General features: G+C 44.6%; 1 protein-coding gene across 1 annotated transcript; it reads right to left on the bottom strand.

Moving 5' to 3' along the window:
- Nucleotides 1–461: 461 nt before the first annotated feature.
- Nucleotides 462–27550, bottom strand: LOC123774300 (protein O-mannosyl-transferase 2). Its single transcript, XM_069307844.1, has 18 exons — nt 27449–27550; nt 26423–26524; nt 26138–26222; nt 24769–24873; nt 24460–24568; nt 23872–23980; nt 19074–19233; nt 17824–17930; nt 17567–17652; nt 16945–17095; nt 16452–16641; nt 14446–14603; nt 14049–14140; nt 13218–13375; nt 12019–12241; nt 11595–11735; nt 9023–9291; nt 462–6628 (listed from the first exon to the last, which is right to left on the bottom strand). Exons 1-18 carry the CDS (start codon nt 27511–27513, stop codon nt 6464–6466), a joined length of 2475 nt encoding a protein of 824 aa, XP_069163945.1. The 5' UTR covers nt 27514–27550; the 3' UTR covers nt 462–6463.
- Between the last annotated feature and the right edge of the window lie 449 nt (nt 27551–27999).

Below are 27999 nucleotides of genomic sequence, written 5' to 3'. Positions count from 1 at the left end.
GCCCCAAACTGCCCGCGCAACGCCGCGGGACGCGCTGCGCAATTGTTTCTTTCTCCCCCGCCAGAAACATCCCCGCTTGTGATGCAAGCAGTGACCATTTTACATTCTTGCAAAACCACTAATTCGCATAGCGTGTTTTTTTTAATTATCAGGGAAAGCGCCAAGCCATTAATTACGACTATATAGCACATGGAACGATAAGGATTAGGGATGGGACGGGGGGAAGGAATGGTGCCCAACCACTTGTGGACGGTCGGGGGATTGAACGCCGACCTGCATGAAGCGAGACCGTCGCTCTACCGTCTACCCCAAGTGGTTATCGAGCATGTGTGTACAAAGAAAATAAGATTAATGAACAATTGTGTTGGACAGGCGTTCCATACGCTAACGAAGCCACTATTACGCAAAGCGCTTCCCAGAACACTTAAGATAAATTGGAAAAAAAAATATTTAAAGGAGTAAGCGGTAAACTTTTAATACCAAATAAGAAATAAGATAACCAATATAGAACAAAAGTATGAAAAGTAACATATGCATACAATAAAAGGTGATCCTTAAGGATGACAGGATATTAAATTATTACATTATGGAGTCAGTAGTTCTTGCTTATTTACATTAATACCACAACGCAAATACATGCATTTCCGTTGTGGTATTTTAAAAAATTATTTCCGTTGAGTAATTTAGAAAAGCAACTGGAAAATAAGATAACTGAGTAATAAAGTATAATATAAGCTTAATGGCGGTCAACACTTAACGATAAACAAGAATAAAACAGGATATAAGTAAAAATGTTATAAATGAAGTGGAAATTTAGATAATAATGAAGAAAGAACATATTTATTACTAAATACAATTTGCGAAAATATAATACCTTAAAATTATGGAAAATGGGAGAGAAGTTAGTTACATGATATTGTTTATAAATATTAAGTATATTAATTAATTTTTTCTTACTCATTTAAATTGGTTAAAAGACTTACGCTTTTAACTACATTTGGATGGTCATTCTACAATTTCGGACCTTTGATTTCCATAGCATTTCTGCCTTAGTTAAGTCTCACTCCAGGTATATCAGGATATATTTGTTCCTAGTGTGGTGACTTTGAGTTCTATTACAGACTTCTCGGAAGCGCTTAAGGAATATCAGGACTTGGCATTGCACTATTACGTCAGGATTGGCATTGCAATTCAGAGTTTTATAGATATGGAGAACGCTTGAGAGTATGTTCAGAGACGTGTTATCATGTTCAAGGATTTCAGTAAGGGAGCAGAGTAGTGTTTGGGACTGGGATCTGTTATTGTATAGTCTGCCCGAAACGCTGCGCGTACTAGTGGTTTTACAAGATTGTAAATACTATGCTATGTATTCTCTCTAACCCAATGTACCTTCTTGTATATAAATAAATAAATAAATTGTTCTAAGTGCTGATTTTTGTCTAGTTGTTAGAGGTCAGAGGTAATTAAGGGTAGTAGATCCCCAAACACACATACCATAGGTGAAATATGGATTAATGAGGGAATAACACAGAGTAACTAAGGCACGGTGAGGAAGTTGGTATCTGACTTTGGAGAGAATGCCTAATGTTTTAGAAACTTTATTTTTTAGCTACATATTGCATATGTTTTTTTAGTTTAGTTCATTTATTATGCACCCCATACCCATCTTGTGGGCGGTAGTGGAAAGGGTTACAGAGGCACATAATGGGCTCAGGGACTGAACCCCACAATTCATTTAGCTAAGCAAGTTACAATCTTGATGAGCTAGTTACAAAATTCAGTACAAGTAGTTACATCATAATAAAGAATTGGCTTCAAATGCTGGGTGGTATTTGGAAGATAACTGATATATATGAGAAAGAGGAGTGGACCAAGTATACTAACTACCTTGCTGAACGCCAATGGTAATTGACAGTTGGGAGAAGAAGCCTCGTTCACTGAAACATTTTAACATACTGCTGTCTGTCCTCTGAGGTGAGATTGCAAGTACTGGAGGGTTCAAGTTCAAATATGTTTATTGAGATAAGCAATAAATACATCTCAAAGGGATAGAGTAGCTTAGGCTATTTCTACCCCCCTTAGGAGTGACCTCTGACTCCATATATAGTGTTGGAGTTTGAAGTTATTGTGGTCAAGTGTCAACAAAGCCTTAGGCAGGTCAACAAACCTATGGGGTACTCAATTTTGTCAAGAGCTTCATGTATTAGATTATGTATACTTATAAGAGTATAACATAATACATGTATGATCAATATGATATTGTTGCCCATCTGTTTTACTGAAATATGATGAGGGGGGGGGGGTATTTTGCTGTAAAGAATCATCAAATTGAGGGTAATTTTTGGGGTGAAGATCTTGTGAGAACTCTCCACTCTCTGAGATATATGTGGTGTTCTTTTTCTTCAATTTTGAACTCTACACTCTCTGAGATATATGTGCTTCAATTTTGAAGAGAATTCTTTTGGTGAAGGGTGAAGCGGTGCGCCTTGCGCCTAGCACTTGTCAGCAAGGAGGAGCGACGGGCGCCATGACAGCACCAGCTAACTTTTGCCGCGCACACCGCTAGTCAATGGCTCCTCGTAGAATACAGTTGCAGATGTTAATTAATTAATAATAGTAAATAATTATATTGCGTATGGTGTTTCAGGTTCACCCGCACGACCAAAATATATATCAATGGGTTCATTGGCCTTAGAGATGCAATGTTCCAGCTAAGCATGGATAGCTTAGTTATTTGCTGTGTTTAACTTTGCATTTGAAAATCTATAGTAAAGTTAAAAATTAGCATGTTTAACTATATCATTATAGTATAAGTTCTGCACATTTCTGAGTATTTTAACAGACTAACATTTTTATAAAAAATTTAGTAAATGAAAATTGTCCTCTTCGTATGCGTGTTCATTATAATACATTATAAATATATTTATACATATTTTGCCAGTTAATTGGTATGGGAGGGTTTAGTGCCACAATTAGTATGAAAGGTTTACCGTCTTGTTTGAAATGTTGTCACAGCCGTTCCTGCTGTGGCTGTTACTGGTGCTGGAGAGAGCAGCAGGACAGTACGTCACTTTTGTGAGTCGATTTCATTTCAAATTACGTTCAAATTTGGCCATAGCGCCGCGCATACGAGCGAAAAGTGACGTTATTTTTAAGAGGACGAGTTGAGTGTGCTAGGTCGAGGGAACCTATGTTGAAACACAATCGACTTGAGAATGGTCCAGGACTAACCGAAACGTCTCGTCCCTTCACTTTCTAGTGTGGTTTGGTCGACATATTTCTGCCACATTATTGTGACTCCTCGTCTGCAATCTGCATTGTGTTGCTGGGTTGGGTCGAGCGGCTATAGTAGCACCTATTTGGTGTTTTTTTTTTTTTTTGAGATATATACAAGAGTTGTTACATTCTTGTAGAGCCACTAGTACGCGTAGCGTTTCGGGCAAGTCCTTAATCCTATGGTCCCTGGAATACGATCCCCTGCCGCGAAGAATCGTTTTTTCATCCAAGTACACATTTTACTGTTGCGTTAAACAGAGGCTACAGTTAAGGAATTGCGCCCAGTAAATCCTCCCCGGCCAGGATACGAACCCATGACATAGCGCTCGCGGAACGCCAGGCGAGTGTCTTACCACTACACCACGGAGTTGTTGGGTTGTGTTCTTCACGTTATGGGGTTCAGCTAGGGGGTGGCCTGCCCACAGTAGCATACTTAACCTATACCGTTGATAGGTTAAGTAATAATTGTAAATAAGAAGCAATAAGATGCTTATCTTAACATACTAAGAAGGTTAGGTGAGGTCGGTGTTTTCTATGAAGCTTTTCAAGGTAAACTAAAATATTCACAATCAATTAGTATGTCACATATGCACTTATTAAATATGGCAATATTGACAGTAAGCAAGTGCGAGAACGGGTTGCCAAATGACCACGTTCCGGACCTTGGTAGTGTTCACTCATCTTGCAAGCCTCAGCGGGTAGGCCGACCCTTGTAACACCATAAATGGCTTTATTTAATATTTAACCTACCTTGAGGTTACCTTGAGGTGCTTCCGGGGCTTAGCGTCCCCGCGGCCCGGTCGTCGACCAGGTCTCCTGGTTGCCGGACTGATCAACCAGGCTGTTGGACGCGGCTGCTCGCAGCCTGACGTATGAGAGAGTTCATGTATCTCGTATGACCTACGAGAGTTCAGTCACATAGGATATCCGTGGCGTCAGGTCGTCGGCCCTAACCGGTCTAAAGTCATGCCTTTCAGGTGTTAATTATAACAGGTTGCCTTCAGGTCAGGTCGGGAACTGCCTCTGGGGACATGATCACTACCTACAAAATTCTCTGAGAAATTGACAGGGTAGATAAAGATAAACTGTTTAACACTGGTGGTACGCGAACAACAGGTGGAAACTGTGTACCCAAATGAGCCACAGGGACGTTAGAAAGAACTTTATCAGTGTCAGAGTAGTTAACGGATGGAATGCATTAGGCAGTGATGTGGTGGAGGTTGACTCCATACACAGTTTATAATGTAGATATGATAGAGCCCAATAGGCTCAGGAATCTGTACACCAGTTCATTGACAGTTGAGAGGCGGGACCAAAGAGCCAGAGCTCAACCCCCGCAAGCATAATTAGGTGAGTACAGTTGACAGCAGACACGGCTTGATGAAGAAGATGAAGATTAAGCCAGTCAAAAGGTGGCACGGGCATGAATAGCCCGTAAGTGGTGGCCCTTTTGAGCCATTACCAGTATCAAGAGCTGATACTGGAGATCTGTGGAGGTGCGACTGCACCCTGCGTGACGGGAGATGTCTCCTGTGAGACAAGGCTTGTGGCAGGTCACCATGTCAAGGGAAGTGTCGTATAGCTTCAGATAGAAAAGGCAGCGTGGGGGGTGACCTGGTGACCAGGCCACACACTAGAAGGTGAAGGGACGACGACGTTTCGGTCCGTCCTGGACCATTCTCAAGTCGATTTTTGGGGGTAACCTCTTTCAATTTTAACATTGTCAATTAAGCTTCTGCAAGCTATTTATAAATGTTTATTTCAATAGGTGTCTTATAACTTAATAAGCCATACAGTATTATTATGTCCTCTCCAGCCCTTATCTACCCTTATCTATGCAACAGTAACTTGTTCTGTAATGTACGGTAAATTTACATATTAATTTCAACTATCCTAAACTATGACCTGTATTGCGCATGATCTAATTTGTCATGTATTTAGTGATGAGACGTCTGTTAACCGGCACTTGCAATTAATCCCAGGGCGGCTTACTGTTTTTGAGACATATACAAGAGTTGTTACATTCTTGTAGAGCCACTAGTACGCGTAGCGTTTCGGGCAGGTCCCTGGAATACGATCCCCGCCGCGAAGAATCGTTGTTACAAACCAAGTACACATTTTACTGTTGAGTTAAACAGAGGCTACAGTTAAGGATTTGCGCCCAGTAAATCCTCACCGGCCAGGATACGAACCCATGACAAAGCGCTCGCGGAACGCCAGGCGAGTGTCTTACCACTACACCACGGAGACTATAAAGAATACTGTAAGAATACGTCTTCAGCACGCAAGAATGGATGAAATAGTTGCAAAGATCAAGAGACCTCGTACAAAAGGATTGATGACTGAACAATCAACCATAGGCTATTTCACCCACAGGGTTAATAACCCATGGAACCGCTTACCCGCCGAAGCCGTAGCTGGACAAAACTATGTTAAGTTTTAAAATGAACTGTTGAAACCTAAATGTTTAGATTTCCCTTTTCACAGGGCCCCCCACACGGACTCAGGGAAGGTGGGTGAGAGTGGTGGGCCCCCCACACGGACTCAGGGAAGGTGGGTGAGAGTGGTGGGCCTCCACAGGGACTCAGGGAAGGTGGGTGAGAGTGGTGGGCCCCCCACAGGGACTCAGGGAAGGTGGATGAGAGTAGTGGGCCTCCACAGGGACTCAGGGAAGGTGGGTGAGAGTGGTGGGCCTCCCACAGGGACTCAGGGAAGGTGGGTGAGAGTGGTGGGCCTCCCACAGGGACTCAGGGAAGGTGGATGAGAGTGGTGGACCCCCACACGGACTCAGGGAAGGTGGGTGAGAGTGGTGGGCCCCCACAGGGACTCAGGGAAGGTGGATGAGAGTGGTGGACCCCCACACGGACTCAGGGAAGGTGGGTGAGAGTGGTGGGCCCCCACAGGGACTCAGGGAAGGTGGATGAGAGTGGTGGACCCCCACAGGGACTCAGGGAAGGTGGGTAAGAGTGGTGGGCCTCCACAGGGACTCAGGGAAGGTGGGTGAGAGTGGTGGGCCCCCTCAGGGACTCAGGGAAGGTGGATGAGAGTGGTGGACCCCCACACGGACTCAGGGAAGGTGGGTGAGAGTGGTGGGCCCCCTCAGGGACTCAGGGAAGGTGGGTGAGAGTGGTGGGCCCCCTCAGGGACTCAGGGAAGGTGGGTGAGAGTGGTGGGCCCCCTCAGGGACTCAGGGAAGGTGGGTAAGAGTGGTGGGCCTCCACAGACTAAAGTTTGAGGCATGGACAGGATGGATGAGACTGGGAAGACCAGGGGTGTTGTTGAGGTTCGTCAGGTAGAAGAGCGTGGCGTTGAGGTCAGGGTTCTCCAGGAAGTCATCGTACCAACGGTCCACCTGCAAAGATACAGCACCCGAGTTACACCTTCAACAACGTGTTGCGTCGCACTCTACGCTGCAGCAGCTGTCAGAGGAGCAGGGTGCTCCTGGCTGCTGCAGCTTCTGTTCGTAATTATATCTACTTGCAGTATTTGGGTGAAGCATTTACAGTCATGATTCGAACAGAGGACGTTTGTGAAGCACTGTTTGAAAGTTATCAGTTGTGAGTCGTGTGTAGTAGCAGCAGCCCGTCCTCATCAGTATATGTCGAATGTCCATTCCATGCACCCGCCAAACCCCCTGTTTATTAATGAAAAACAGTTTACACACGACTCACAACTGATGACGTCCGAACACTTCCGGAACAAGTGCGTCACTGACGACTTGTGTTCGAACCACAACGCTGTAAATGCTTCACCCACGTACTACAAATACAAATCAACAAATGCCAGACCCTGCATGTGGGGCATAACCCACGCCACAACTACCATATTAATAACATTACATTATGACCAGACCACACACTAGAAGGTGAAGGGACGACGACGTTTCGGTCCGTCCTGGACCATTCTCAAGTCGATTGTGACTTGAGAATGGTCCAAGACGGACCGAAACGTCGTCGTCCCTTCACATTCTAGTGTGTGGTCTGGTCAACATACTTTAGCCACGTTATTGTGACTCCTCGCCTGCAGATGAACATTACATTACAGTAGACTGATGAAGAAAGGGACCTTGGAGTCAAGATCCAACACACACTAAAACGTGCACAACAAGTGGGTGCAGAAGTCAGAAAAGTTAACCAAACTCTTGGGATTATCAAGCGTACTTTTGACTATAAGGGGAAAAAAAGGTAATGGTTCAACTGTATAAACTTCTGGTGCGCCCCCCACTTAGATCCAAGCATGGAAACCTCATTTTCAGAAGGATATAGCTGCTCTGGAGAAGGTGCAACACCGGGCAACAAAAATCATTCCAGAGCTAAGTCTACTCTCGTATCAGGAACGGTTGAGGGCCACAGACTAACTAACAACATGCCCGAAATATGCCGGTTTATGCCCGAAACGCTTTGAATAGTGGTTTAGGCATTGTATGTACGGCAATAAGATGCTTATCTTAAGATACTAACAAGGTTAGGTAAGGTCGGTGTTTTCTATGAATCTTTTTAGGGGTATCTATTATGTTTAGTATATCACCTATGCACGTAGTTAATAAGTCGATATTGACTTTACGAATTTGCGAGAACGGGTTGACTAGCTCTACCTATAAGTCAACCAATCTTTGTAAAAATTTATTGTATGTATGTACCTTACCTAAATAAACATTTTATTTTATTTATTTATTTTTAACACTACAAGGCAGGCATGACAGGGTGAATCTCATTGAAACTTAAAATACTGAACAAGTTAGAGGATGTTGATTTGGATATTTTCTTCAAGTCAGATGTAACACAAACAAGGAGCAACGGTCTCAAGTTCAACAAGTTATATTGTAGGACTGAGACGGGAGATGCTATTTCACCCACAGGGTTAATAACCCATGGAACCGCCTACCCGCCGAAGCCGTAACTGGACAAAACTATGTTGGGTTTTAACTTAAAATATAGCTGGATAAGATCATCAAGGCAAATAGGGGGGACCTTCGACAAGCCGCCAGCTTTCTGTCCTCGTCGAGGCCACTAGGGTTAGTGGTAAAAATCGCCAACAGAACCTAAACGCCTAAGTTAACCTAACCAATGCGTAAACATGCACATTATCCTATTATATAACAATATTAATTTATATTTGAGAAAATGGCCATTTTGAATGACCAGTATGTTGATGAAAGCGTCTTTGGGGTCGACCGCTGGATGGAATGGACTCGGTCTGAGAACTGGTTGGCCTGTGCCTAACCTGTCCACCACCGCCCACTGGATGGGCGTGGGATGGCATGGTCATGATTTTCAGTAACTGATTACATAGGCTTTAGGCATTGTATGTACTAGCTCTATCTATAAATCCATCAACTTTGTATCTTACCTTATATGTATGTACCTTACCTGAATAAAGAATTTAATTTAATTTAATAATTTAACTGCTGGAAGTAATGATGCGAGGTTGACATTGGGGCAGAAGTTGGACAAGGTCGGCCGAGCGGACAGCACGCTGGACTTGTGATCCTGTGGTCCCGGGTTCGATCCCAGGCGCCGGCGAGAAACAATGGGCAGAGTTTCTTTCACCCTATGTGAAAGGGACAGGGAAAGGGAAAGGGACACCCTATGTCCCTGTTACCTAGCAGTAAAATAGGTACCTGGGTGTTAGTCAGCTGTCATGGGCTGCTTCCTGGGGGTGGAGGCCTGGTCGAGGACCGGGCCGCGGGGACACTAAAGCCCCGAAATCATCTCAAAATAACCTGAAGAGCACAAGCCAGACTTACATGCGTAGCGACGATGCTGAGGTATTCACTCTTCCTGTAGCCAAACTCGGGCCACAGCTGCCCCAGGTAGAAGTAGTCGAGGCCGGGGTTGAGAGAGGGGTTACTCTCGAATATCTCGCCCCTGACGTGGGTGGCGAGTGGCCAGAAGTAGGCGTAGGAGGCGAGGAGGGCCCCGGAGGTCACCACCACCAGGGACCACAACACCGTCCTTCGCCAGGCAGCCCTCGCTGCTCCTGACGCAGCCTCACACACCCACGACAGCAGAACCCCTTCGTTGGTGCAGACGTTGGTGGTGGTGACGGTGGTGGTGGTGGTGACGGCGGTGGTGACGGAGGTGGTGGTGGTGACGGTGGTGGTGACGGAGGTGGTGGTGGTGACGGCGGTGGTGGTGGTGACGGTGGTGGTGACGGAGGTGGTGGTGGTGACGGCGGTGGTGACGGAGGTGGTGGTGGTGACGGTGGTGGTGACGGAGGTGGCAACGGAGGTGGTGATAATGGTGGTGGTGGTGGTGACGGCGGAGGTGGTGACGGAGATGCATGAAAGAAAAGACGGAACTGTATGTTTACATTCAGTTTCTCTGGTTCAGTTGTTCAGCATTATATTTATGGTGACTGGTGTTAATCAACCAATCTCCCCCTAATGTATGACAATACATAGATCATCTCCGACGTAAAAAGTCAGTATTAGGCTAGTACATCCAGCAATCAACTGACAACACGAATATTATATATTGTGTTGTAACACATACAACAATATTATTCATATTATATATATATATATATATATATATATATATATATATATATATATATATATATATATATATATATATATATTTTTTTTTTTTTTTTTTTTTTTTTTAATTCAAAATAGGGAAGGGAGTACCACCTCTGGCTGGAAGAAGGGGGACCCATAGCCTCGGAGGAAACCACACATAACGCATTGGAGGGAATGTAGGTCCCCTCCAATACAGTTTCTGTGTGGTTTTCTCCTACCACCCCCTTCCCTTTTTTTTTTTTTTTTTTTTTTTTTTTTTTTTTTTTTCCTTTAATATATATATATATATATATATATATATATATATATATATATATATATATATATATATATATATATATATATATATATATATATATATATATATATTAGTATATTTTGGTAGCAGTCTTTCCTGTAGACATATTTTATTAAATATGACCTATATATATATATATATATATATATATATATATATATATATATATATATATATATATACACAGAGTGTCAGACCACGAAAGAAGGATTACGATTAATAACAGGTTGTGTTGTTGTTGTTGTTTAAGGTTCAACTACTCGGAAGAAGAGTTCCAAGTAGCACGGACTACGGTGAACCCGTGCTAGAGGGTTCACCATAAGGGAGGTGCTAGAGGGCCAGGAATGAGGACCTCAGAGGTAGAAGAGAAGCAGAGAGACAATTTGAAAACGACATAACACTTAAAGGAATCTTGCCATGGTTGAAGTTATCTATGGTTAATAATTGTGACCCATTCCTACCGGTGGCTAATGCTGCCCTTTCTTATATAGTAATATCCATGGTGTTCCAGTCATACTCCAGTCTGTATTTTCAGGCATTAAGTGGAGGATTATACGTCGCTACTCCTTGCAGAATGTGTGTGTGTGATTACTTAAGTCAATACCTGATTTTTTACCTGAATAAACATTTGATTTGAAGTGTAATTACAGGATGAGAGCTAAGCTCGTGGTGTCCCATCTTCCCAATACTCTTTGTCGTATTTTGAAACTGTATTTCGTACTTTGAAACTACTGCCGGTTTTGGCCTCCACCACCTCACTTAGCTTGTCCTAATTAACCAACTACCACTCTGTTTGCAAAATACAACTTTCTAATGTTTTTTTGGGGCACCTGTGTTTCCTTAGCTTGAAACCGTGTCCTCTTGTTCGTGATGTTGGTGGTTTCAGGAATTCCTCCTTGTCAATTTGGCCGATTCCTGATAGTATTTTATATGTGGTGATCATATCACTTCTTTTTCGTCTATCTTCTAGTTTTGTTTGTGTGTATACTCACCTAGTTGTACTCACCTACTTGTGCTTGCGGGGGTTGAGCTCTGGCTCTTTGGTCCCGCCTCTCAACTGTCAATCAACAGGTGTACAGATTCCTGAGCCTATTGGGCACTATCATATCTACACTTGAAACTGTGTATGGAGCCTCCACCACATCACTTCCTAATGCATTCCATTTGTCAACCACTCTGACACTAAAAAAGTTCTTTCTAATATCTCTGTGGCTCATTTGGGCACTCAGTTTCCACCTGTGTCCCCTTGTGCGTGTTCCCCTTGTGTTAAATAGCCTGTCTTTATCTACCCTGTCGATTCCCTTGAGAATCTTGAATGTGATGATGTGTGTGAGTGTGAGTGTGAGTGTGTGTGTGTGTGTGTGTGTGTGTGTGTGTGTGTGTGTGTGTGTGTGTGTGTGTGTGTGTGTGTGTGTGTGTGTGTGTGTGTGTGTGTGTGTGTGTGTGTGTGTGTGTGTGTGAGAGAGAGTGCAGGCATGGCGATGGTGTGGATCTTACCGGTGATCATGCAGGAGAAGAGGTAGGCGGGGCAGTAGTGGTGGTAGTAGAGGACACGACTCATGAAGAAGAAGGGAAGGTAGTGGGCGGCCCAGCACCCACTCAGCCACCAGCACGCCACCAGCGTCCGCCTCCGCCCGCCTGACACACCAACACAAAACATCTTCACTTAGTAAAGTACACACTCTTTATTTTGTAAGTACACTCTGCAACACACTAGCACACACACTGACACATAGTAGCACACTCTGCAACACAGTAGGACACTCTGCAACACCGTAGCACACTCTACAACACAGTAGGACACTCTGCAACACCGTAGCACACTCTACAACACAGTAGGACACTGCAACACCGTAGCACACTCTACAACACAGTAGGACACTGCTTTACCATGAGGTAAATACATGTGGGGGGTATATACCTGCGAGGTGTGGGTTGTGGTGGGGGCAGCGAGAGTTGCAGTAGCTGTGAGCGAGGCTCAGCGCCCCCACCCCCACCAGACACGCCAGGTTCAGGTAGGTGAGGAAGGGGTTGGTCATCCCCACGGAGAACATCCTCTGCTCCTCCGTCTCCTTCACTGTCTGAGACGTCTCGTTCCCTGCCTGAGACGTCTCGTTCACTGGGTACGACCCCATCAGCTGCACCTGCGAACCGTGGAAGACAACATTACTTGCGCTCTCACCATCTCCATTGTTTGTTGTTATAGATTCAGCTACTCGGAACAAGTTCCAAGTAGCACGGGCTATGGTGAGCCCGTAGTGGACTTACCTGGCACAGGAGCGGGACAAGTAACACGGGCTATGGTGAGCCCGTAGTGGACTTACCTGGCACAGGAGCGGGGCAAGTAGCACGGGCTATGGTGAGCCCGTAGTGGACTTACCTGGCACAGGAGCGGGGCAAGTAGCACGGGCTATGGTGAGCCCGTAGTGGACTTACCTGGCACAGGAGCGGGGCAAGTAGCACGGGCTATGATGAGCCCGTAGTGAACTTACCTGGCACAGGAGCGGTGCAAGTAGCACGGGCTATAGTGAGCCTGTAACTTACCTGGCACAGGAGCGGGGCAAGTAGCACGGGCTATGGTGAGCCCGTAGTGAACTTACCTGACACAGGAGCGGTGCCGTCTGGTGTGGCATCTCCACTGTTCCCCCATACACACATATTACACCAAACATACCTTTAACTATAAGTGAAAATGTCTGTCTTAGGTTGGAGGCCAGACGCTAAGGGCTAGCTTTCCCCAATTTTTCCCAGTAATTACTGTGGGGGTACGTACCCACATGGGCGGTTGGGATAGGCATCAAAGAATAGGGTACCACTTGATACTGTCCCAAACTTACCACCATGACAAGTCATGTCATACCACTGACGACTCTGAATTATTTTTTGCCTGTAATTAGTTGAAATATGAAACTGCCAGATTGGGTGGTTGTGGTACCTAGGGGGGGGGGGGGTCATAGCCTCTATCCTACTAGCCCCTACCCTGCCTCTTCCGGCTGGGGGTAGAGGGGAGACAGACCCGGGCACCGCCGGCTACCCCCTGCTAATATGTATATCACACGTATATATCAATATTAACAGAAAGCATTGAAAAACATTGGTGGAAAGATGATGAAGTATTACCTGATACAGTGTTGGCCACATCCAGGGCCTGGCCGAGCGCTCGGCCTCCTCCTGGCTGCCCAGGAGAACACCGTTGCTGATGAACATGTTCCAGTGTTGGTGAACAATCTTGCCCCACAGACCCACCGTCTTGTCTCGTACCAACAGCGTCTTGTTCACTGAACAACACAAGTACATATCAGTAACTTCAACACAGTTATTTAATTACTTTCCTTAAATTTAGAACATTTATATAAACAATCATGAACAATTTCTCTATTTTTTGTTGAACAAAGAGGCAGTGGATCAGGACTATAAGTCTCATTAAATAACCACTTTACCTTTAAGAACGGTCTAAGTGTGTCATCGTAATTGTAATATCTTACAAGGTATAAAAGTCCTGTGAAAGCTGGTCTGGTTACCTCAATGAATCACTGTCATTCAGCAAATAATGACGTCTAAAGTCTCAGTCCAAACAATGGTGAATCGAAGAGTTAGTTTAGGAAAGTCCACAAAACGAATAAATTAGCCTATTCCAAAATAGTCAAGAGTCTATTTCGTCAGTCGCGGGTAAACAGCTAGGCTAGCGAGGGGGTGAGGATAGAAAAGTCGTGGAATTGGTGGGATTAAAGTGACTTTTGAAAGTGGTATTTGCCTGGTAGTGGTATGAAAGTGGTATTTGCCTGGTAGTGGTATGAAAGTGGTATTTGCCCTGGTAGTGGTATGAAAATGGTATTTGCCCTGTTTAGTTTTCCCAGAACCAGCATTACCACAAGTCCAACAGGTCAGTGAGTGAGGCTGTCATAGGCACGGTAACCAGCGTGAGCGAACAGTTGTGATGGTAGTACTGACATTTGGGGCTGATGTTCCAGTTGACATGCCAATCGGTGCCAAGTTGCTCCTTATTCTTGGTACACGTCACCTCCTTCGCACCATTGAACGCCCTGCAAGTGTTCCCTGGTGATCATGTTGTCTTATTATCTCTCTACATTGTCTGACATTTAACAGTCAACACATAAACACGAATCTCACACACTCAAAAGCAATATCAACTTTTCGGCCGCTAATATGAGCATTCATCTCCAGCTTCCCGAAAGAACATCGAGAATAATGAGACATAACTTGCCAGCAATGATTGTATGAGGCACACAATACACTACCGCTCACAGGATGAGTATGGAGTGCACAATACCCTACCACAATACTACCAGTGGCAAACACACACACACACATGTAGAGAGGTACTCACCAGTGCTTGGGCAAGACAACTTTCTCGTTGGCTTTAAGGAAACAGTTCATCTTGTAGTGTCTGAGGAGGAAGTCGTGTTCGACGACTCGCAGCGGCTCGCCTGCTTCCGCCCCCGGCACAATCAGCTCCCATGTCTCGAACGGTCCACCTGAGCCCTCCTGTAGCACACACACACACAGCTGTTAATGGCTTAGTACACCCTCCTGCAGCACACACACAGGTGTTAATGACTCAATACACCCTCCTGCAGCACACACAGGTGTTAATGGCTCAGTACACCCTCCTGCAGCACACACACAGGTGTTAATGGCTCAGTACACCCTCCTGCAGCACACACAGGTGTTAATGGCTCAGTACACCCTCCTGCAGCACACACAGGTGTTAATGGCTCAGTACACCCTCCTGCAGCACACACACAGGTGTTAATGGTTCAGTACACCCTCCTGCAGCACACACAGGTGTTAATGGCTCAGTACACCCTCCTGCAGCACACACAGGTGTTAATGGCTCAGTACACCCTCCTGCAGCACACACACAGGTGTTAATGGCTCAGTACACCCTCCTGCAGCACACACAGGTGTTAATGGCTCAGTACACCCTCCTGCAGCACACACAACTATTAATGGCTCAGTACACCCTCCTGCAGCACACACAGGTGTTAATGGCTCAGTACACCCTCCTGCAGCACACACACAGCTGTTAATGGCTCAGTACACCCTCCTGCAGCACACACACACACAGGTGTTAATGGCTCAGTACACCCTCATGCAGCACACACACACAGCTGTTAATGGCTCAGTACATGTTGTGACACAAATTAATATGAATAAATTAGATTATCAAGCTATGAGGCTGCAGGTGTTTATGAGTGTGACTGAATAAGCTGTGTGGGGAAGCAGGTGTTGTCAAGAAATCTAGGCATGCCAGCTTCTCAGAGGTCATAATTGGCACAGAGGACCTGTTGGCAATACCTTGAAGTACTGCCAACAGGTTCCAGAAGTACAATGGCGGTACTTCAAGGTCCTGTTGGAGATGGGAAACTATAGTCTGGGAAGCTGAGTCACGATGAATTGTGGTAGAGGGTCAGAGGGCATGTCACAGATGTGGAACAGGAGATGAGATATTTAATTCAAGGGAGAGGGGCAAGTAGTTGTGATCTGCGAGCGGTATGGATGGGCTGAGGAGTGGGACACATGAGCACAGGGACATGTCTCAGATGGTAGACCTCCACACTCATTACTTGTGTAAAGGAGGAAATGTATATGTTTATCTCTCAGAATGTTTGGTAATATGTTTATTGTTTGTGATGTGTGTCTATGTATGTATTAACACGATGTACTGAACGGGGTGAGAATAGCTTGAGCTACCTCATCCCTTTGTGTGTATTTTACCTCAATAAACTTATTTCAATTTCCACACTCATTGTAGCAGTGCTGACCTTTGGTGGAATACGTGAACTGGTATCGCGAGTAGAATATTTGTGTTATGAAGTAATTAATATTGGCCAGTAATTTGAGAGAGCTAAGTTGAGTTCCAGAGACAAGGCCGGGGATTAGGCTTTAAGATGCTAGGCTTGGGTTCTTAGTCTGTGGTCAATGGATGGGCTTGGGGGGGTCCGTGAAAGTCAAATACAAATTTAATATTTATATTCATTACATACAGAGTTGTGTTTATGTGCATTTTTCCAGGGAGGAGGTCCATAGCTTTCACCAGCTTTTCAAAGGTTAAAAAACCCACACAGCCCTAGGCGTTGTGGAAATGTAAATAATTACTATCATGTAAATACTTGCGAATATCTATAGATTCATTATTAGCTGTGTATGGGGACGTGAGGTCTAGCTGTTCATGCCCCAGCTACTAGCTTTGTTGTATCTGTTGCCTTGTAATTAAAATTTCAAGTGTGCAGAACCGATCATTTTTTCCGGAGAGTTGCTGTTGAAATCATCACACTACCACCGCCCTCCCGCGCACACCCACTCCTATATATGAACAAGACTCAAGCTAACCTCTCCGTAGCCGCAGACTTGGAAATGTCGTTTGGTGATGGGGGCGCGGTAGCCATGGGCGCGCAGGGAGCGGCCAGTCTCAGCATGGGTCAGCATGACATAGTCTCCATTACGCACAAGGAGCGCCTCCTGCAGGGGGTCCAGCCCGTCCTGCACTGACCCGGCCTCAAGGTCCACCTTTTTGATGGTCCTGTACTCCAGTACACAGCGGGAAGATTAGTGTGTTCCACCCATGGGAAATATTTTACTGGTTTTTAATTAACAATAATAATGCCCAGTAATTTTAAGGTGAGAAAATGCCCGGCAGTTCATCCCATAACTGACGATCTTCACCGCCAGGCGCTGGGCGGAAGTCACACATTAATGAATGAAATGGTCTTTAAAATAACTTTCAAAGTAGTTCATGATAATGTTTTTTCAATACTTATTATATATGTAATGGAAAGGTTTGGGGAGGGAGGGAGGGGAATAAGAGCAAGAGAGAAACACTGACCACATGAGGGCCTCGTCATCTCTGATGGTCGAAGTGGTGACTTGTTGGCAGGGAGCCGTCAGCTCGGAGGGGAAGAGGTCGTACCACGACTCGAGGAAGCCACAGACAGGTCGGCTGCTCTGGATGGTGATGTTGGCTCCATAGTGCACGTCTGTGGGTCAGGGTACACTCATAATGCAATTGCATGGCGCCGCATGAACAACTTTTATGCACAACATTCATTCATTATTTACAATGTGCCATTCTAGTATTTTTGTAACCTCGGAAAAGTTTCTTAGATCTGATGATTTGAATAGTTGTATTTTCGTGTGCACGCCATGTAGAGTTTGAACAAGCTCCTAGGAACTATAAATATATTTTATATTAACGAGAAAGTACAGACACTATAAAAAGCCTCATCAAATGAACAAATCCACAAGGGCCATAATGAGGATTCGAACCCACGTCCGGGAGCATCCCAAACGCTGCCTTAATCAATTGAGCTACAACATGATATATACGAGTTGAAACCGAAGTTCTACTGAACTTACTGGACCCTGCAGCCTCTCCGAGGCACCAACCAGGGTTTTACACAACTCCCCCCTGCACTCATCAAGTGTGACACCGGCAACAGAAGACTTACTCTGCGGGAAGCTTGTGTTGTCATACTCGGTGCCGTCAAAGGCAGCGAAGAACCTAGTGTGGTAGAAGCCTCCACCGTTCACACTCCTGCAAAGACCATAGCACTTGTAAACTAATTTACCCGAGGGCTTATCGAAGGTCCCCCCAATTGTTCCTGTGGATTCTTTCCCTCTGGACTTCGAACTGAACTGAACTCATGATAACTTATGTCAAAGACTGCGGGTGAGGATAGAGAAGTGGATGACACGGTTGACTTACCAGCGGGTGAGGATGGAGAAGTGGATGACGAAGGTGGAGAGGTAGACAGCAGCAGGGAGAATAATGAGAGCAACAGCCCGGGCAGCAGTATGAGGCACCACCTTCCACTGGACAACAACAACGCTATGATCAACACACAGGTATTGAAGGTAATCCAGTGGTCACAATATCCAAGAGTGACGTTGTTTCGACGCTAAACGAACGTCGATGACGTTGATTTGGCGTTAAATTGACGTCGCTTTTGTGTATTATGGCCACAAGGTTGGGTAGTGGCTCGGGGGAGGATGAGGCTTCCACTTCAGTCATTTATTGAACACCTTCTGTGGTTGTTTAATAAATGACTGAACTATATGTTTAACAGATCTCTAACCCTGTCCATGGAGGACAGAAGAAAATGAATGTATGCTGGTTAGCATTGTAAATGTCTGGCCACGTCTGTGGTAGAAAATAATAATAATAATAATAATAATATAAAAAAATCCTCATGTCTTGTCCTTCATCTCTTTAATACTTACAATCCTTCAAAGAGCGATAACTACCCAATATTCTTCCGATTTTTAATAAATGCTCTTCTTTTATTTTAATGAATTATTTTATTTTTGAATTTTAATAATTGCAAAATGACAAAATCAAATATAATTCGAAATCTGCGTTCACGTAAACTTATAAATTTGAACTAGGGATGCTATTATAAGCCTAAACATATAAGTTTGATACTTAACTGAAAATGTATATTAATTATAAACAATGAACACCAGAAATATTGCTACAGGTTAGTTAATATATGTATGTGGGAGACAGCACACAAGGACACGTTCAGACAGCAGTGGTCGTCCCAGTGAACCTTCCCTATGAGCAGAGACACTGCACAAAGTCCTCTGGAGAACCAAAAATTAAAATATGACAAATTAGAAGAAAAAATCGTTACCCACATCTCGATAAATGCATAAAAACACTTAAAACTAGATAATGCTGCCTCAGAACAAGACCTTAATATTTATTAAGAAGCTGAGTAGCTTGTGGAAGGGTAGTAGAGGTCAGTAGAAGGATAGTTCAGGGTAGAAGAATAGTTCAGGGTAGAATAGCTGAGGGTAGTATAGGTACGAGGGTAGGTGAGGGCAGGAAGGGCAGTGAGAGGGTATTGGAAGGGTAGTTGAGGGCAGTGAGAGGGGTATTGGAAGGGTAGTTCAGGGCAGTGAGAGTGGTATTGGAAGGGTAGTTTAGGGTAGTAGAAGGTAGTAACAACATACGAGTGGCGTGGCAGGGTCGGCAGCGAGGCAGTAGAGTTGGTGAGCAGTGTGGAGGCCGACATAAGCCACGGTGAACACTCCCACGTACTTAATGCTCATTACTGTCCCCAGACTGATGCCAGTGAACACCATCCACCACCACCACACCAGGCTCCAGGACCTGTAACACAGCTACACTGTAAAACACACCAGGCTCCAAGACCTGCAACACAGCTACACTGTAAAACACACCAGGCTCCAAGACCTGCAACACAGCTACACTGTAAAACACACCAGGCTCCAAGACCTGCAACACAGCTACACTGTAAAACACACCAGGCTCCAAGACCTGCAACACAGCTACACTGTAAAACACACCAGGCTCCAGGACCTGCAACACAGCTACACTGTAAAACACACCAGGCTCCAGGACCTGCAACACAGCTACACTGTAAAACACACCAGGCTCCAGGACCTGCAACACAGCTACACTGTAAAACACACCAGGCTCCAGGACCTGCAACACAGCTACACTGTAAAACACACCAGGCTCCAAGACCTGCAACACAGCTACACTGTAAAACACACCAGGCTCCAGGACCTGTAACACAGCTACACTGTAAAACACACCAGGCTCCAAGACCTGCAACACAGCTACACTGTAGTGCCGGCTACTCACATAATATCCAAGAGCCAAAGGATGACACATGGTGAATAAGAAGTCCAATAAGTATTTTCATAAATTCTATATAAGCTGTATATATCTATATAATTCTATTTCCTAGCTGCTAGTCAGGCAGCTAGGAAACACATTGTAATTGTAGGCTTGGGAAGTTTCGAATTCGATGAAATCTACCAGTAAAGGTCATCGTTGAGAATATTGCTTCAGAAGAATATATATTATGAAAAGAGGAAATTGAGAGACAGATCTTTGCCATAGAGAATACGATAGTTAGGACATAACAGAAGGATTGAGAGGAAGTGGAGAAATTTAAAGAAGAAAACTAACAAATAACGCAAGAAGACTGGACAGTGCACATGACAGGCAACTCAGACAATAGAATACAAAACTGCAAAATGTTGTTAGAATACAAAACTGCAAAATGTTGTTAGAATACAAAACTGCAAAATGTTGTAAGAATATAAAACTGCAAAATGTTGTTAGAATACAAAACTGCAAAATGTTGTTAGAATACAAAACTGCAAAATGTTGTTAGAATACAAAACTGCAAAATGTTGTTAGAATATAAAACTGCAAAATGTTGTGTCAAATTAGGCTATTGAGGCACTCTTCCAAATAGGCAGGCAGGGTTAACTAGCCCAATAACTGGCCCCTTCCTCTCTCAGGACTGATTCTGAAACAATCAGAACACTCCATGTGCAAAACCAAAACAAACCAATTAAGACGAGTAGCATAAAAATTATGTACAGGAATACAGATAAAATTACTAATAAGAGTAAACAAAACCGGTGGGAAAACCAACCACACATCAGAATAACAACGAAACAGATAATTGTAATAGAAGATACAGTTCTTCCTGAAAGAACTGTATCGTCTATATTATTCATCCAAGTAATAAGAAAGGATATTGCTAGCATGGGTGGAGGAGCTGTGCTGCTGCTACAGCTGAACTGGAGTGATTAAGGACCTGCCCGAAACGCTGCGCGTACTAGTGGCTTTACAAGATTGTTAATACTATGCTATGTATTCTCACAAACCCAATGTACCTTCTTGTATATAAATAAGTAAATAAATAAAAATGAGGAAGCAAGATTATCAGGGAAACTAATCGGACAGAGCACTACAAGGAATACCAACAGTGAGGAACATAAAGATAACAGTGGAAGTTACACACAACTTGTCAACTACACACAAGAACGCCTTTGGAGGAATATAATAAATGGAATGCAATCTTCCTGGAGGCAATAGACAAAATAACTACCGTCCCAAGGAAAGCGATGGCTGAGAGTCTATCACTTCTACTATTATTCGGCAAATTCTAATATTTGGGGATTTTAATCACACGTAAATAGAACTTAACAGGAGGTGACGAGACAGAAGGAAAAGCTGAAGGACACAGTGGAGAAGCACATCTTGGGGCAACATCATGGAGCTGTTATGATCAGTACCATCTACGGGCTCATCATAGCCCGTGCTACTTGGAACTTTGTTCCAGGTAGTGAATCTTTAACAACAACAACAACAACAGTACCATCTATGGAGACAGCCCTTCCAACACTGTCTTATGGACACAGCCCCGCTCCTGTGCCAGGTAAGTCCACTACGAGCTCACCATTGCTCGTGCTAATTGTCCCGCTCCTGTGCCAGGTAAGTCCACTACGAGCTCACCATTGCTCGTGCTAATTGTCCCGCTCCTGTGCCAGGTAAGTCCACTACGAGCTCACCATTGCTCGTGCTAATTGTCCCGCTCCTGTGCCAGGTAAGTCCACTACGAGCTCACCATTGCTCGTGCTAATTGCACCGCTCCTGTGCCAGGTAAGTTACGGGCTCACCATAGCCCGTGCTACTTGGAACTTGTTCCGAGTAGCTGAATCTATAACAACAACAACTGTCTTATGCCTAGATATGGTGAGGAACGAGGAGGGAAAGAACTTAAAACACATGTCAAATTATTTTATATAATACAAATCAGTTACTAGGTACATTGGGTGACGCCTAATGTATAGTGAACATTGACCAAGTGGCAAAATAACCATATAACAAACAATAAGTACTCAAAATATATAAAAAAAACTTAACTTACTGAACAATGCATTTATAGGTTCTCAATAGTGAAATACTTTCACCTTTAGAGAACATAAGTCATAAGAATGTTATAATATGAAGTTGGTGTGTTTATAATGCCTAGCTCAGAGCACCTTGACACTAGCTCATCTGGAACGTTGGAATGGAAGCCACGCCTGGTGATTCAGGGAGTCACAAACTTTGAACATAACTGGTACACTGCCTCGAAGCTTATCAGTGCTCATGTAAGTGTACCTACCTCAAACAAGGCCAACTCATTGAGGTAGTCAGGACTAGCGTATGCACGGGAATACAATATTATGCGTACTGCACTTTGAACAAGTTAATAAAATAAAAAATGAGTGTGAGATAAAGCAATAAGTTTAGGTGGAACAAGTTAGGCGTAGAAGTCGTTTAAGATTCAAACTTTTTGGAACAGTTTGGAATCTGTAGTCTAGTCCTTAGTATTACACTTATAGTTGACAAATACCCTTCTAAGATGTCTTATTAATAAAGAACAACACCTCGTTCAGCCTCGCTGTTTACAGAAAATATTCACATTCAGGAAGCGGCCTCCGGGACTGTAGTAGGCTTCCTAATAGAGCACAAAACAATGTGAAATTGAAATTGAAATAAGTTTATTGAGGTAAAATACACACAAAGGGATGAGGTAGCTTAAGCTATTCTCACCCCGTTCAGTACATCGTGTTAATACATACATAGACACACATCACAAACAATAAACATATTACCAACCATTCTGAGAGATAAACATCTACATTTCCTATCAAAACAATGTTGCCTCGAGCCTTTCATAATGCATTTGTAGCTTCAGTAACTAGACATTGAAATTAACAAAATTTACATATAAACAAAACAGGGCATCCCAATTTATTTCTCGATGAACCTTTGAAAACTGTGAAAGTAAATTGTTATAAGACAATCACTAGGCACCAAAATATATGAGAAGATTCTTGTATAATTTATCCTCAACATTGTAGCTTCGAAAGAAAAATAACAGAATCTCCTTTTATAAATCTTAAATTTGAAATATTTCCTCAGAACAATGGTTACCAGATTTGGTGAGTGATCATGTAACTAACTACCTATCCAACCCGTTCTTGCACTTTCTTACAGTCAATATTGACTTATTAAATACGTGCATATATGACATACTAGTTTACCTTGAAAAGCTTCATAGAAAAAACCGACCTTACCTAACCTTCTTAGTATGTTAAGATAAGCATCTTATTGCTTCGTAATTACAATTATTACTTAACTTATACCTATAATAGGTATAGGTTGACCTATCAGTCTTGCTCACTGCTGAAGAGGGTCCCGGCTTGTGACCGAAATATCCAGTCTTATATTACTCGTATTCTGTCTTCTAAATAGTGGGTTGTCATTTGAGTGGTCAATGTGCCATTGCAATTTCCATACCAAATGGCGATAGTTCATTACAAGTACAATCAGATTCACCAACCTTGCAGTACAGGTACACATTACCAACCTTGCAGTACAGGTACACATTACCAACCTTGCAGTACAGGTACACATTACCAACCTTGCAGTACAGGTACACATTACCAACCTTGCAGTACAGGTACACATTACCAACCTTGCAGTACAGGTACACATTACCAACCTTGCAGTACAGGTACACATTACCAACCTTGCAGTACAGGTACACATTACCAACCTTGCAGTACAGGTACACATTACCAACCTTGCAGTACAGGTACACATTACCAACCTTGCAGTACAGGTACACATTACCAACCTTGCAGTACAGGTACACATTACCAACCTTGCAGTACAGGTACACATTACCAACCTTGCAGTACAGGTACACATTACCAACCTTGCAGTACAGGTACACATTACCAACCTTGCAGTACAGGTACACATTACCAACCTTGCAGTACAGGTACACATTACCAACCTTGCAGTACAGGTACACATTACCAACCTTGCAGTACAGGTACACATTACCAACCTTGCAGTACAGGTACACATTGTAAGACGTATGTATCCTACAACAACGAGACACATGTGTAGCGAGCACTGACTTACCTGTGTCTCTGGTTGTGGAACTTAGTGATGCCGTAGATGCTAGCGAGGATGGCCACCAGCAGGGGCGGGTCCAGCAGGATAAGGGTGTTCAGCCGCTGCAGGAACGTGTCTAGGGGGGTAGAAATACCCTAAGCTATTCTATCCCTTTCAGATGTATTTTGTTCTCGTCTCAATAAACATACTTGGCGCGTGTCTGTCCGCCATTACCGCCTCAAGTCTTACTACTCTCTCCCTCCTCACTTAATATATGCCCCATTTATTATCAAATACATAAATATTGATCACAAACACACTTTTAATGTTAATAAATAAGATTTTCTCAAAGAATTTTAAATACGTGAACTCTTCATGAATGTATGTACTTTTACCTGAATAAAAATTTGAATTTGAATTTGAATTTGAACGTTTTGGGATTAGTAAGGGGATTAACGTCTGACGAAGGATAGTGATGGGACTTTCCTTTTCAGTTACAGCAGTATTGAAATAGAAAATTACAGAGAAAGTTTAAGGTTTTTACCTAAACCAGAGATAAGAGAAGCAGAAGGAACAGCAGTGGGGAAAGGAAAGGTAGGGGAGGGGAGTGCCTACCTGTGAGGACACAGAGGGCAGCCAGGAAGGCAGCCCGAAGGGAGGAGGAGAGCTCCCACACCAGCAGGAAGCTCAGGGACACCAACGCCGACCCCATCACCCCCATCATCTGAAACTCAACACTCATCACCTGAAACTCAACACTCATCACCTGAAACTCAGACCCCCCAAAAACCACACACACATACCCCCAATATGCAGTCAATAACCACTATCTAACTCCTATTTACTGCAAGGTTAACTCCTATTTACACCTGGGAAAAACCTCTGGTCATATATTTGTGCATGATGTGTGGGCGCGCTACTCACGGATCTCATAGCCACATAATTGACCTCCGGAGGGTAGAGTTTGCCCTCGTTGAAGTCGAAGGTGCCGTCGTACCCAGAGAGCCAGGCTACTCCTGCGATCACCATCTGTGGAGACAGGTGTTCCTCTCTCACTTATACAGTTCAAATATGTTTATTAAGACAAGACAAAAAATATATCACAAAGGGATAGAGTAGCTTAGGCTATTTCTACCCCCGAACTCTCACTTATTACTTACTATTACTGAAATTAAAGTATCTACATGTTTTATTTACTCTTACTGACTGCTTTATAATAAAGGCTCACTGAGGACTGACCTTGCCCAGGGGCGGGTGGACGCTAGGGACTGACCTTGCCCAGGGGCGGGTGGACGCTAGGGACTGACCTTGCCCAGGGGCGAGTGGACGCTAGGGACTGACCTTGCCCAGGGGCGAGTGGACGCTAGGGACTGACCTTGCCCAGGGGCGGGTGGACGCTAGGGACTGACCTTGCCCAGGGGCGGGTGGACGCTAGGGACTGACCTTGCCCAGGGGCGGGTGGACGCTAGGGACTGACCTTGCCCAGGGGCGGGTGGACGCTAGGGACTGACCTTGCCCAGGGGCGAGTGGACGCTAGGGACTGACCTTGCCCAGGGGCGGGTGGACGCTAGGGACTGACCTTGCCCAGGGGAGGGTGGACGCTAGGGACTGACCTTGCCCAGGGGCGGGTGGACGCTAGGGACTGACCTTGCCCAGGGGCGAGTGGACGCTAGGGACTGACCTTGCCCAGGGGCGAGTGGACGCTAGGGACTGACCTTGCCCAGGGGCGAGTGGACGCTAGGGACTGACCTTGCCCAGGGGCGGGTGGACGCTAGGGACTGACCTTGCCCAGGGGCGGGTGGACGCTAGGGACTGACCTTGCCCAGGGGAGGGTGGACGCTAGGGACTGACCTTGCCCAGGGGAGGGTGGACGCTAGGGACTGACCTTGCCCAGGGGAGGGTGGACGCTAGGGACTGACCTTGCCCAGGGGAGGGTGGACGCTAGGGACTGACCTTGCCCAGGGGCGGGTGGACGCTAGGGACTGACCTTGCCCAGGGGCGGGTGGACGCTAGGGACTGACCTTGCCCAGGGGCGGGTGGACGCTAGGGACTGACCTTGCCCAGGGGAGGGTGGACGCTAGGGACTGACCTTGCCCAGGGGAGGGTGGACGCTAGGGACTGACCTTGCCCAGGGGAGGATGGACGCTAGGGACTGACCTTGCCCAGGGGCGGGTGGACGCTAGGGACTGACCTTGCCCAGGGGCGGGTGGACGCTAGGGACTGACCTTGCCCAGGGGCGGGTGGACGCTAGGGACTGACCTTGCCCAGGGGCGGGTGGACGCTAGGGACTGACCTTGCCCAGGGGCGGGTGGACGTCGTGGTAGAATGTACGGTTGAGGTAGTGGTTGGCAAACGTCCCAAAGTGGACCTCATCCCACCTGCAGGTGGCCGGGTAAGCGTCATCAATGACCCACACACATTATACATATATTATACAATAAACCAATAACCACATATATAAAACTAACTTCATCGTTTATCAACAATTAAAACTTCCTTTTAGCTAAATTAAACTTACAATACAAATCTACATATTAGAGAATGTGTATTGTGAAGGGGAACGGGGACAGTTACTCACAGAGTGCCTGGAGGCAGATAGACGGAGGCCTGACGGGTGACAAGAGCCAGGAAGGTGAGGAGGGTGAGAGTCATCCACCACATCACGTTACTTGTCAGCCATCTGTAAGGAGAGGTCTGTACATTGTATACCTTTGTAAATGTCCCTTACTGGGATGTTTACACACACACACACACACACACACACACACACACACACACACACACACACAGAGTAACTCACTCTCTGGTGGTGTCTCACAGTGAGGGATTGGTGGAGACCACCAATCCCTCAGCAGTAACAAATGCAACAGTAGCAGTAGCAATGGCAACAGAAGAATAGTAGCCCCAGTGGCAGCAAGTAACAGTAGCAGCAACAGTGGTATATCTCTCTTGAGGTTATCTTGAGATGATTTCGGGGCTTTAGTGTCCCCGCGGCCCGGTCCTCGACCAGGCCTCCACCCCCAGGAAGCAGCCCGTGACAGCTGACTAACACCCAGGTACCTATTTTACTGCTAGGTAACAGGGGCATAGGGTGAAAGAAACTCTGCCCAATGTTTCTCGCCGGCGCCTGGGATCGAACCCAGGACCACAGGATCACAAGTCCAGCGTGCTGTCCGCTCGGCCGACCGGCTCCCGTTATGGGAGCCGGTATGGCAACAGTAACAGCAGGAGTGGCAGCAAGTAACAGTAGCAGCAACAGTTCCAACAAAAGTAGACTTTAGAGAAGTAGCATCAATAATATTATTTTTGCTACTTTTCTAATTCACCATAAGAGTAGGATTGAAACAGCAATAGACTAATAAATTGAAGCAATAATTGAAAAAGGAAATATATATATATTTTAACAGAACAATAATATTAAAACTGGCTTGGAAAAATATTTGCAATTTAAATATTTAACAAAATATTTAAATTGCAACATTAAAATATCTATAGAAACCTCGTGTCATCTCAGGTTTTACCTTATTAATTGTTTACAGACTAGCATAAAGAGTCCAGCCTTCAGTACACTCGTATGATACAATACAAGGTACACAAACCTTACCTTTTCTTAGTAATATCGATATTATTCGTCTTCTCTCCGCCCTTTTTAATTTTCTCTGATGCCATATTAGCCAGAAGAGCGGCAGCAGTACTGCTCCCGGCGGCGTCCTGCCTGTGACTATCCACGTACTCATCACCACGGGCAAATCTTCCGCATGGAAAAATCTCTCAAAAGATAAAAATAATCGTTTCATGTAACGTGTGTTAATATTTGAGATGTGTTTGATAATAGCTAAACACTTCCCTACTTTTATTTTGTAATGGAAATTATATGTGAGTAAATTATGTTACTTATCGCTGGTTCTACGGAAAAACTGAACAATTTATTTATTTATTTATTTCATAACAAAAAACACTTAATTTTAATTTAAACCGATGCTACATTAATTATTAAAAGAGTACTTCTAAATCTGCGTAAGGCACAGAAGTGCATGTTAGGTATAACAAATGCATAAGTTTATAAGGATGAGTGAATCGTGCGGGTGGCAGAGGAGCGGGACCAACGTGGCCACATGTCGCGCCAGAGGCGTTCACGACGTCACTCCGGCAATA

Source organism: Procambarus clarkii, chromosome 61 (genome assembly GCF_040958095.1).
Source record: "Procambarus clarkii isolate CNS0578487 chromosome 61, FALCON_Pclarkii_2.0, whole genome shotgun sequence".
NCBI lineage: Eukaryota > Metazoa > Arthropoda > Malacostraca > Decapoda > Cambaridae > Procambarus > Procambarus clarkii.
This window is presented reverse-complemented; position numbering and strand designations above follow the sequence as displayed.